This window comes from Apaloderma vittatum, unplaced genomic scaffold (genome assembly GCF_000703405.1).
Source record: "Apaloderma vittatum isolate BGI_N311 unplaced genomic scaffold, ASM70340v1 scaffold30911, whole genome shotgun sequence".
Lineage (NCBI taxonomy): Eukaryota > Metazoa > Chordata > Aves > Trogoniformes > Trogonidae > Apaloderma > Apaloderma vittatum.
In genome coordinates, this window is record NW_009701306.1 from 36,701 (window position 1) to 49,502 (window position 12,802).

At 37.1% G+C, this 12,802-nt stretch overlaps 1 protein-coding gene across 1 annotated transcript; it reads left to right on the forward strand.

Moving 5' to 3' along the window:
• The first annotated feature begins 3,665 nt into the window (after positions 1–3,665).
• RASSF9 (Ras association (RalGDS/AF-6) domain family (N-terminal) member 9) lies at positions 3,666–4,934 on the forward strand. The gene has a single exon (XM_009879109.1). It carries the CDS (start codon positions 3,675–3,677, stop codon positions 4,932–4,934), a length of 1,260 nt encoding a protein of 419 aa, XP_009877411.1. The 5' UTR covers positions 3,666–3,674.
• Positions 4,935–12,802: the final 7,868 nt, after the last annotated feature.

The following is a 12,802-nucleotide window of genomic DNA, read 5'->3' on the forward strand; positions in this document are numbered from 1 at the left end:
TCACCCCAATGATCATAGATAGTTTAGGTGGGGGTGTCTTTCACTTTGAAGGTCCACTCTCCTTTCATGGCAAAGAGGAACTTTGATGGTGGATTTATACCGAAATCTTAACTTTCAGCTGCCTAAGTGAGATGAAACCCACTTTGTATGTGCAGAATCAGCTCTCCACTTTCTATGAGGGAAGTGTAGCTTAACTAAAGATGTATCCTAGTATTAGCATCTTCTTGCATCCTGAAAGCAAGTCTTTAATAATTGTCACACTGTGACCTACACGCTGAAGCTTTGGTTTTGTTTGGAACTACCTGATTCAACAATGATTAAAGAATTATACAATAAATTTTACTTAAAAGGTCCATGGTAGGCCACATCAGTCCACCATTTTTTAGTGGAAGATAATAAAGAACACTTGATTTTTCAGAAGATACTAGAATTCTACATAATTTATAAGATTATAGTCTTTGATTAAAAAGAAGGATCAAGAATTTAGTGAGGCTCCTGAAGCAAAATGAAGATAATACATGTTGTGACAAACACATGGAAAAAATAATGAAAGAATTTGCACTTTACAATTCTATTTTGATGCAAGGATTAGTGATGTTCAGAGTTCTTTCTTCTTGCCTTTCCTGTAAAAGGTGACAATATAATTACAAGGTGTATGTTATGTATGCTATAGATACATATATAAGTATATATTTTCATGTGTAAGCTACCTGAGTTCTTTGAGTACCTGCATGTGCATATATTATCCACTCATACAGGGCTGCTACCAATTCTGGACTACAGTTAAGTATGCTACAGACAAAGTAAAGAAAAATCCTTCCCACAAAAAGCTCAATGCAAAGTCTGAGTAGACAGGCACATTGAAACTGAAAAAAATCACAGGAGGTGATAAACAGCTAAAAAATGATTGAAAATAGTAATTCAAAAATGTTATTTTATATCTGTGTTGTTTGCAGACATCTTGTAGAGATTGCTTTACAGTAAACTATATATTCACATCAGAAGCTTGCTTAGCTCCTGCTGAAGTCTGTGGGAAGTCCGTGTAAATAATGGGTATAGCAACAGTGTTTATCAGCACACTAATGCTATGGGGTATCCAGAGGCTTTCAAATTTATCAGAAGATTTAGGAATGTCACAGAGAGAACCTGTCTTCATAGGAAAGCTTTAAAGGAGTCAGGAGGAAAGGAGGGAGTAAACTTAACTCAAGTCTGTTACACACTGAAAATATTGACTAGGAGAAAATATGGCAATTAACCAAAAACAAGAATGAGAAAGAAAACAGGAAGACTTTCAATGTGCAAAATAATTGCATAAGTCTCTCAGAAGAATGCTAAAAGACTGAGATAACACTCATTCTCTGAAATGTATTTATTGATTACAAAAAAACCCAAACCCAACATGAAGGACATACTCTGAATATACTGCTTCCAAGTCCCAATCTGGTATTTCTTGCTGTCAGTACTTTTATAAATTGAAATTCAATGACTGGCAATACACTTTTATTTCTAGACCGGTTATTTATATATTGGTACTGAACATGGAACAAGGCGCTGTATTTTTGATTATTCATTTTACATAATTTTATGCTTAACATATAATGTAACTGTTTTTTTCTTTTTATATCTGTAGTGTAAACCAAATACTAAATTATTTCACAGCCACAGCTGACTTATGTTGCAATTGTATATTTATGTAAATTTCATTTAACTACTGATCTGTCAACAGACCAAAATATTTCTGTAGCATCCTGCCTTCTGTAAACATAAAAGCACTTACACATCTGACTTTTCAGCATGTGACACGCTTAACAGTAATGCCATTTAATCTTACATTGTCTTTCATTCCATCCTCCCATTTAAACTTGAATAATTCTGATTTTGTGCCATTTTGCCATTTTCTGTGTCTGTGGCACGCACTTTCCTATTTGAGAAGCAGTCTATGAAAACATTATTAGTCTTCTGAACACCGGTTTTTAAAAATAATTACTGTAAAATGCTGGTGTGTAAGAGGGAGCTATAGAAGTGGGAAAATGATGTCATTACTCAGAGTAATCTACCAAAACAAGATTTTAGAGAGAAGTGTTCCAAGACTTCAAGCAGTGTAGTTGGACAGAGCTCTCTTATGTGAAGACACCACTAAACTCACTGGTTTGGGTTTTATTAGTACTCACTTGCAGTCTCCTGTCTTTTCAGAATTACTGCCTCCTGGTCAGAGTGGCACCTGGAGCTGAGTCAATCATAGTTCAATTTATTGGATTGCAGTGTGTCTATCGTGTTGTGTAATAATTAAGAAAAAGAAACAAGTTGGATTGCTTTAATAATCATAGGGTATAACCCTAATTAAGCCAAGTAAAACTCCCATTTCTTCTACATCTGAGAAGAGGGAAAGTACTGCAAAGAAATAGTCCCAGAAAGAAAGAAATGTTTTGATTTTCAAGCTTTCCCTGTCACACTGGGTTAAATCTCATTCACTCAAATGAACTGGAAGTGATAACAGAAAATCCCAAGAAATGCATTTTTTTTCCTCAGGGAATTTGCTCTTATCATTTTAGGCAAGAGGCCAAATCACCAAGCATGGACAAGCAGCAAATTAGGCATGTGGAGGCTGGAGGACAGGAATATTGTGGGCAAGTTCCACAAAGCCACTCTGCCGATGTAGCCCCATGCAAGTCCAAGGCTACTCAGATGGGGGCAAATTTAAGAGTTAAATGCAAAGTGAACTTCTACATTTGGTCAGCTGAAGTGCTCTCTAGGCTCCACTGATTGCATGGGTTAGACAGCTACAGTAGCCATAATGGAATCTTAGACACCTAAAGTTAGGTGTTTCAGTGTAAAAGGAGGTACCAGCTGCTAATGCCAGGTTAACAGCATATTCATTAAAATTCATAAATAAAATTTAAAAAAAAATCTGAATTTTTACACTTTCTGGCATTTCTGTATAATTATGAAGACTTTAAAATACGGACCTATATCGGTATTTTCTCGCACTTGGTATTCTCTCACGACTCACTGGAATTCAGGTTATTTGGTACTTCAGAAAAAGCAACAAATATCTTGAGACTGGTTAGTGAAAAATCAGTGGAAAACAATGGTGTTTATGCTTGTGTGGGTGCAGGTGTGGCAAGAGAGCTATAGATTTATCCTATCATCAAGTTCTTTTAACTTAGTTGATGTTCAATCATCTTTCCTCAGTCCATCTACGTTCAGGGCATATTTGGAGGCATGATTCTTCCCTTCAGAAGCCTTGGTGATATTCAGAGCTTACAGACGTTTACATAATGTCTGTGTGATGAAAACAGATATGCAGATCTGAAAGTTATGTTATCCTAGGACAGTCTGGAAATGTAATGCAGATCACTAATCTTTACGCTTATTGTTAATACACGCTTATTGTGTGTACAAAAACTAAAACTGATAAACAAATTTCATATAATATTCCTATTCAGCTGTATTAGTAACAATATTAAAGCTACAGCTGAAATGGGTGTATTTTTCTGCTACTTAATCCAAAGATCTTTCTTCATGTAATTTAGACTAGTGTATTGTCTTGTACAATAATAAAGGATTTTTTTCAATGTGGTAGTCCTATCAGAATTATAGTTATTATTCATACAGCCATTGATATGTAATTTATATTTGGTCCCTTCTTGTTTTCCAGGTCTCCAAACAAGGACATGGCTTCAAATGAAAGAGAGATTGTGGTTTGGGTTTGCCAGGAAGAGAAGATTGTATGTGGCCTGACAAAGCGCACAACTTGTGCAGAAGTGATTCAAGCACTGCTTGAGGAACATCAGGCAACATTTGGAGAGAAAAAGGTCCTTTTTGGAAAATCGAGTGACTACTGCATTGTGGAAAAATGGAGAGGCTCCGAGCGAGTACTTCCTCCCTTGACAAAGATTCTGAGACTTTGGAAGGCCTGGGGGGAAGAGCAGTCGAATTTGCATTTTGTATTGGTAAAGTCAGATGCTTTTCTCTCATTTCCCTTATGGAAGACAGCTGAAGCTAAGGTAGTACAAAATGTAGAAAAACAGTGGGAGCTCAGTCCAGCAAATTACATGAAGATGTTGCCAATAGACAAGCAAAAGAAAATTGTGAGGAAGACTTTCCGGAAACTGGCCAAGCTTAAACAGGACAGTGTTCAGCAAGAGAGAGATAATATGGAGACACTGATTCACCTGATCATTTCTCAAGATCATACCATTCATCAACAAGTCCTTAGAATGAAGGAACTAGATATGGAAATTGAAAAATGTGAAGCCAAATTCCATCTAGATCGTGTGGCCAATGATGGAGAAAATTATGTGCAGGACTCCTATTTAATGATCAATCCAAGTGAGGCTGAGCAGCAGGGGAGTACACCAGATGATCAAAAAGAAATGCATGACTATTTGAGCAAAAGTGAGGGAATTTTACAGGTTGAAGAGAGACTGAAGCATCACAAACAATTAATAGAGAAGCTGTGTGCAGAAATTGAAAAAGAGGTACACGGTATATGCACAGAAAAAAATGTAGATGATGTTGATACAGAAGGAGCTGCTAATGCTGAACTGGAAAACTCCAATTTGGAAAGTGTAAAATACGAGCTGGACAAAAGTATGAAAGATGGTCTGAGAATCAACTCATACCTGAGCTGCATTCAGAAAGAACTTACATACAGGGACTCACTGCTTCAAAAGAAGGAAAAAGAATATGAACTTCTTACAGAAGAATTTAATTTGCTACATGTTACAGACAACATTGAAACTAGGCTTCCGTCACATGAAGAGCCATCCAAGGGCAGTGGTATCTCCAGTAACAGCACTGCTGTTCCTGACTTTGTTCACAGAGTGACTCATCTGGACATAAATGACACAGACTCTGACACTGGAATCAGCTCTACACACAGTCAGGACTCTGAAATAACTTCAGGGGACATGGTACTGTTGTCAACATAGTTGAAAACAGTCATGCACTTAAGGAAAGTCATATTGTGGAGGATATTTATAAGAATTAGAAAACATTGTTGTCTTCAGAGTTCAGCCCTTCAAGGTGTTAAAACTGTGGCACCTCTTCAGGAAAGTAAACAGTGTCTATGTGCTTCATAGTATATTTATGCTTAAATGCATGGGCAGTCTCATGGGTTAACTGCTAATGTGCAAGGCTTTGCTAAATCAGAACAGACTGTTTGGGCCTTGTAATATTGATAGTGAAACAGGAGCATTCTGACTGACTTGGACCAAAAGTCTGGAGATATGATATCCGCTAATGTTCGAGTCCAGTTATGAATCTCTCAAACTTTTTAGGAATGTGAAATAGAGATTAGACCAAACTAGATGGAGAGCTTGATTTCTGCTCTGTTACATTAGCTTTATTGAACTGGAGTTTCCCTGCAATGAAGCTGCTGTAAAGGAATGTATAATCAAGCATGTAATCTGTTCAGAAGAGTTGTTACGATATTGTAGGACAAAAAAAATGCAGTTGCATTTATGCAGCAAATTTAGTTTTGAGTTTTCAGGATGGTATTTTCAAAACCACCTAAATCTCTTTTTAAAAATTACCTTACACACTAATGTTTCTAATTTCCATCCTCTTTCAGCAGCATTTAACTGCTTCTAAGATCCTTAAAACCCTCACTTACCTGCTGTTACCCTGTAGCTGCCCCAGTGATGCTTAAGTCCACGCAGCTCCTGCCAGCAGGCATGTCAGAACTGCCTACGTCCTGCTTGTGTGAGACGCTCAAATCCCAAGCTCACACCTATCCCCAGGGGCATTTTCAGCAAGGCTTTCTCCTGCCTATCTCACCACTCAGATCCAGTGTTTTAGGCTGCCTCAGATCATGACTACCAAATAAAGCATAACAGAAGGGACAGGCAGGAACCAGACGTTTTTGGCTCTGGCTAGACACTGTTTCTCAATAGCCAGGCAGTTACCACTTGCACACAGCAGCTAGGTTGACAAATCCTGTCTCATGCTGTTTTGGAGCAGGGGTACGGACCTATAAATCCTACTTCCTTGGTGAGGACTTCGAGCTACAGCTAAAGCTGATCTGCTTTATATAGCTAAATATTGGGCCCCCGGGGAAAAAAAAATAAATAAGGAATGCAAAACCATGAGAATTTTACAACTGTGTGGTTAAGGCAAATGACTTCGCTGAGGATGTAGTAGCTGACCTGAAATCCCTCTCCAGCGCCTTCCTGTGAATCCAAAGTGGAGGTGTATACCTGGGATGTTCTCCTCATTTACTGAACAAGGTTTCTGCCTCTGAGCTAGAGACTGCTAACAGAGAGTACATGAGTAATTCCTGGGTTGCCATATTTGTATTTTGTAGATCAATCTGTTTAATACTTTTCATTAAAGGAATTGAATGGAGAAATAGTTACAACATTTCTAAACAAAGTTGAGCTCTAGCAAAATTCAAACAGACCTTGGAATTAAAAGCCTACAGAAGTAAATGAATGGATGGTACCTAGAAGGTGTAAAGGTAAAATGCTTTCAAATACACTGCTTTCCCTTTCTGTATTTTTCTTCTCTTAAATGTCTGTCAACCATCTGTTTTCTAAAATGACCAAAGTGCTAAGACTGCTGATTAACACATATTTGATGCAGGGAAAAAAAGAAAAAAAAAAGAAAAAAGCAAAGAAAAAACTTTTCCTAAAAAGGCAATTTTTGTGTGGTTTTTTTTTTTAAAGTTTTTTTAATCCTGGATATTAGAAATAGTTTCTGTTCCAGGGAAGTGTGCTAGTTGCCTTAATATATTTTGTATTGTGTTTTTGTCTTACAATGTTATTTGAGTACTTTGATAATAATATGTCATGTTTAGACTCATCAGCTCCTGATGGAAACACAAGCTATGTATCAAATATATTATCTTTGTAATAATTTATTAACGCAACTCAGCATCTTTTGAGCTCTGTGGCATCACTCTGACAAGTAGTAAGCACAGAGCTCTGAATGTTGAGAGTAGGCTAATGTATTCTGTGAGTTTTTGTGAATTTAACTAACAGTTATCTCTAATGAGTCACTTTTTTATATATAAATACTTAGGGAATAAAGGATTCAAGCAGAATAATATTCACAGCTGTGCAGGCTGGTACAAGACCTGTGGGAGAACAAATTTCCACTCATACTCTATCAGATTTATTTCACTCATAGGATCTTGTACTCGTTCTCAGAACTGATCTTTATCCACACTATGTGGTTGATTGTACATCCCCTGCAACATGTAGATCTTAAGAATGTTACTGTGTTTTAAGAAGAAAATAGGAAAAATAGGCTGGGAGAAACTATTTCTTAAAAAATAAAATAATATTAAAAAAATCAGTGCTTTGAAACTTATACTTTGATATCCCAGACTTGTTTCTTTGGGTATTTAGATGAATATACAAGATCATTACAGACTGTGTGCACTCTGCTGTTTATATGCCTCTGCACTTTCATGGACTTGTTTGACCTGGATTTAGAATGCTAAAATTATACTTTACAAACCTTTATACTCCTCACTTAACCCTTCTTCACTTCCTTCAACTATCTATAATTTTTTTTTTTTTTAATTCCTATAAGGAAATGCACAATCACACAATTTGGCTCATTTTCTGTCATTCTCTTAAGTCAGTTCCCTTTCCATCTTCACTTTTTTTTATTTTATAAATTTTTCCATGGACCATGTTATACTTACAGACAAAGAGGAAGATCAAAAACATCCTGCATAAGAGGAGAAGAAAAATTATATGCAGGGTGTGGAAATATAAAATGTCAAAGTGAAATGAAAGGAAATTGAATCCTTTACACTCATTTGTACAAAGACTTTTGATAGGCAATTATTTCTTCAGAATTAGAGGAATATTGTGTTGAGCAGGTGCCAGACTCAGCCTGTATCATGACTGTTCTGAGGTGGGATAGGTTATTCTCCAATATGAATCTAGGAAGAGTTCTTCAGTGACGGTTTTCTGGGCTGACAGTACTGAAATGGACTTCCCTAATACAATGAGGGCTTTTTGGATCCTACATACTTAAATAGATTCACATATATATTAATAATTAATATAACTCCTACAGTTTCCAGAGAACATAGTGTATACCCCAATCTCATGTTTCTGCCTGACTTTATTATGTACTTTTACAAATTTGATGAAAGCGGATGAGTCAGTTTAATTACCTGCTTCAGTTCCTTGATGACTCTTTCAAATAAAAAACATAATTATAATTTGGTTATATATAAATTTACAGTATTTACCATCCATTTATGTTCTTTAAAATTACCTTGTAATTACAGAATTATTGTTTGGATTTTTTTTCCCCCCTGCAAAACTGAGCAATTCCCAAGAACTTTTATCACTTTGAACTTACGGATAATATATCTGTCTTCAGATTGTGCATTTAGGGATTGTTCTGTTGGCTGTCTTGTTCTCCATACATGCATACATATTGCTAATACAGGGTATTTGATTATGTGACACTGACAGATGGAAATTCACACAGATAAGAGGTTCATCTTATGGCTTTAGGCTGCTAAGATTAATAGGCTTTACATTTCTCTACATGCCTAGAGTAATCATTTGTTAGTTTCCCCATGCTTCCAACTGTGTAAAGACGTAAACAGGTGTCATTTAAAAATGTGAAAATCATTATTACAAAATCATGACATTTCTATTTCTGATTGCCCAACTGTGTTCATCTCTTTGGATGAGGATTTACATTCATGAACCTAATTCAGCACAGTACTGATGTATCTAACATTAAGCAAATAGTAATTTGAATCATTTTGTGTGTGTGTGACTGTATTGGTTTTGTATGGCAAGGTTTTGGTAGCTGGGGTGCTACAGGACTGGCTTCTATGAGAAGCTGCTAGAAGCTTTCCCTCATGTTCAGCAGAGGCAATGCCAGCCAGCTCCAAGACGGAGCTTCCACTGGCGAAGTCGAGCCCATTAGGTGGCGGTGGTGGTAGCGCCTCTGGGATAACATTTAAGAAGGGAGAAAACCACCCTGAACAACAGCAATTGCAGCCAGCAGAGAGGAGTGAGAACATGCGAAATAACTGCAGACACCAAGGTCAGTGAAGAAAGAGAAAGTGCTCCAGGCCCCAGAGCAGAGACCTTCCTGCAGCCCGTGGTGAAGATGATGGTGAGGCAGGCTGTGCTGCAGTCCATGGAGGTGACAGGGGTGTAGATGTCCACCTGCAGCCCATGGAGGACCCCACGCCAGAGCAGATGGATCCCCAAAGGAGGCTGTGACCCAGTGGGAAGCCTGTGCTAGAGCAGGCTCCTGGCAGGACCTGCGAACCCGTGCAGAGAGGAGCTCATGCCGGAGCCAGTTTGCAGGCAGGATTTGTGACCCCGTGGGGGACTCGCGCTGTAGCAGTCTGTTCCTGACGGACTGCACCCCGTGAAAAGTACCCATGCTGGAGAAGTTCATGAAGAACTGTAGCCTCTGGGAAGAACTCACATTGGAGAAGTTCATGAAGGACTGTCTGCTATGAGAGGGATCCCATGCTGGGAGCAGGGGAAGAGTGTGAGGAGTCCTCCCTTTGAGGAGGAAGGAGCCGCAGAGATAACGAATGATGAACTGATTGCAACCCCCATTCCCCATCTCCCTGTATCACTGCAGGGAGGAGGTAGAAAGATCAGGAGTGAAGTTAAGCCTGGGAAGCAGGAAGAGGTGGGAGAAGGTGTTTTAAGATTTTATTTCTCATTACCCTACTCTGATTTGAATTAATTTAATTCATTTAATTTCCCCAAGTCAAGCCTGTCTGACCCATGACAGTAACAGGTGAGCGATGTCCTTCTCCTTATCTCAACCCACAAGCTTTTTGTTATATTTCCTCTCCCCTGACAGCCAGCTGAGGAGTGGCGTGATAGACTGGTTTAGTGGGTACCTGACATCCAGCCAGATTCAACCCACCACAGTGATGCATATTTTCTTTAATACCATGTGAGTATTCCGGCTATATTCTTAGTATTCTTGTGGCTGTTCATTCTTTAAAAAAACAAACAAACAAAACCCCAAAACAACAGCAACAAAGCTGAACACTTATTTTCCATTGTCATCTCATGAAACAATGGTTTTGTAATAAAACATCTTAGGTAATGATAAACATTTTCATTAATAGTGCAAGTTGAACATACACTTAAGAACAGATGTCCCTAATCCAAAGGATTTTTTTCTAAACCTACCTTAGACCATTGTTTCCTGTCTTGCCAGTGTAGTTAGCTTGAACGTGAATGAATGTTTTCTTCCAACAGTAGCATGCTCATAATGATTGCACATATAATATCTCTATCTTCCTAGAGCTGTGGTGTTTATCCTTCTGGTTATCATACTGTAGCATTCAAAAGACAACTAGGTTATTTGGCACTTTTTAACTTCTGAAAATAATTGATGTTTGCTATCTTTTTCAGGGCTTCATCTGACAACGTAAACATATTTCAAAACAAAAATGACTACATCCATGACATAACCATTTTTTCCATATATTAAAACTGTTATTTTTTTTCCTGTTGTGTTTGAACTAGTATAGAGATTTTTTAAAAAAATATTGTATTGCTTTTGCTTTTTTTTTTTTGTAATTTAACAAGCAACTCAATATATTATGTTAAAATCTCATAGTCCTTTCTGAAACAAAGTTGTCTAAGACAGAAATTATAATCTTTCAAAGAGAAGACTGCTGGTATATAGACTACAGACATACAGATTTCTTTTCTTTATAGAATCATAGAATCACAGAACAATTCAGGTTGGAAAAGACCCTTGGGATCATCGAGTCCAACCATTAACCCTACACTACAAGTTCACTCCTAAACCATATCACCCAATATAATACTTAATACTAATACTAGTACTTAATACTAACACTAATACTTAACAGATTCTAATATTTAGTTAATATGCTTTACATCAAACATAGCTTTTCAGACAGGTGATTACAGACTGATTTTCTAGAATCAGATTTGTGGTTTCCTTACATCTCTGACAGATCAGGTCCAACTGGAATCCAGTCACTAATTTCAACAGCAGCTCTTCATATTATTTTACAAGCCTTCACATTTAATTCAAAGAACATTCCCAAATAAGAACCTTTAATTCCTGGCCAGAATTCATACTAGTTTTTCCATAATTTTCATTTGGTATTTGAGGGGGTTTGCATCAATCATTCATTCAACAACCAAATTATTTTTTTCATTTTCAAAAATATTTACAGTAAGAACTATTGACTGCGCTCATTTTCTTAGTTGAATCACACATAAGGATGGGAAAATGTAGTCTTTGTGCATGTAAATGCAGGGTTTTGCTTATGCAATGACTATATGCATATTTTGCTTGACTAGCCTGTTGGTTCAGATTTTAATTCACCCAAATATTTGAGAACTTGTGATGTTCAATTCATTCGTTGACATCCATTTTTCAGGAAATAATAATTCTTTCTGGGGAGAGAGGAATTATTTTGTTTAGAATAACACAGGGATCATCTTGCTAGGATCCCATTAAGACAAAGTAAAGAAAAAAAAATTTATGCATAAGTTCACTGTCAGCTAGAAGTATTGAGGATAGCTAGATCATATACTATTAACTGGAGAAAGTCATGCAGTTACTCGCTATGATTAAAAAAAACCAGCAAAAACGTATTGTTCCACATATTGCAAAATATCAGTAGAATATACATAGAATGGCCTAAGCTGGAAGGGACTTCAGAGATCATTTTAATGCAGCCTCACTGCTGCCAGGGACGCCACCTCTCGACTAGATGAGGCAACAGATGGGGACATAATACGAAAGTATCTGAGCACTTTACTAGAGCGTTCCTGAGGAAACTACACTATCAGCAACTCTGTTACAAATTATAGGGGGAAAGACTTACTTGCATGAGGAAGTAGCTGTTAATTCCTTTCTATCTCTATTCTGAGTTTTTGCTGGGGACAGAGAGGTACCTTTGATCCTAGAGAGCTGCTGTCGTTCATGACCTAGAAGTAGTGTGGACTTTTGTATCAGACTATAGTGACAGAAAATACAGTGTTTATGGTAATTTTAGTTCTTTTGCAGGTTGCCGAGACATGTGTGAATGTAAAGCTTATTTGACCATCTTCCCCTATTCTGGTTTGACTCATCTCCATAATTTACGTCAATAATTACCAGTCGCCTGTATTTACAGCTCCATGCAACTCCGTTATGTTCATATGTGTACATTTTTGAGTTATTTAGTGCTTAGAACAGATTTCATTTAGAATTTCTTCCAGAATCAAATATTGTGCTTTTATTTTCTATTCATTCCTATTTTGCTTCAGACAAGATGTATTTCAAGTTCTTATTTCCTAGTGCATACATTTACTTTAAACTGCAGATTAAGTAGCTTCATATTTTATTTTGATTAAATATTCATAAAATAGATATGCATAGTTTCTTGAGGAAGGAGGTTACTGCTTAAATCTCGATTCACCAAGGTGATTAGCCTCTTAACCATTTGCATATAGTAAACTGCCCTTACTTTTGCTCTTCATTATATATTAAAAAAATCAAGTGGATCAGAAGACGCTTTTATGTAACACAGGAATGTCTTGATTAAAATATTTCCCACAGTATTTATAGTTGCACTGAATTCTGGCAGCGGACAAGTTATAAAGAAAAAAATCTGAACTGGTATTTCTTTGCTGGTATTTTTGTATCCAACAGGACCAGGTCAATCATAAACCCAGGACTGCATTGCAGTCACACATTTCTAGAATAATAGATTAGCAATACACGGATTAGCTAATGTTCACTAAACTGTTCTGGTATGTTTAAAGCTGAGAGCTTGAAATAGTTGTTATGAAACTCTTACTGATGATGACCCCAA

Bases quoted from the DNA above. Each gene is read 5' to 3' on its own strand.
- RASSF9 (XM_009879109.1), top strand. From the start codon at position 3,675: ATGGCTTCAAATGAAAGAGAGATTGTGGTTTGGGTTTGCCAGGAAGAG.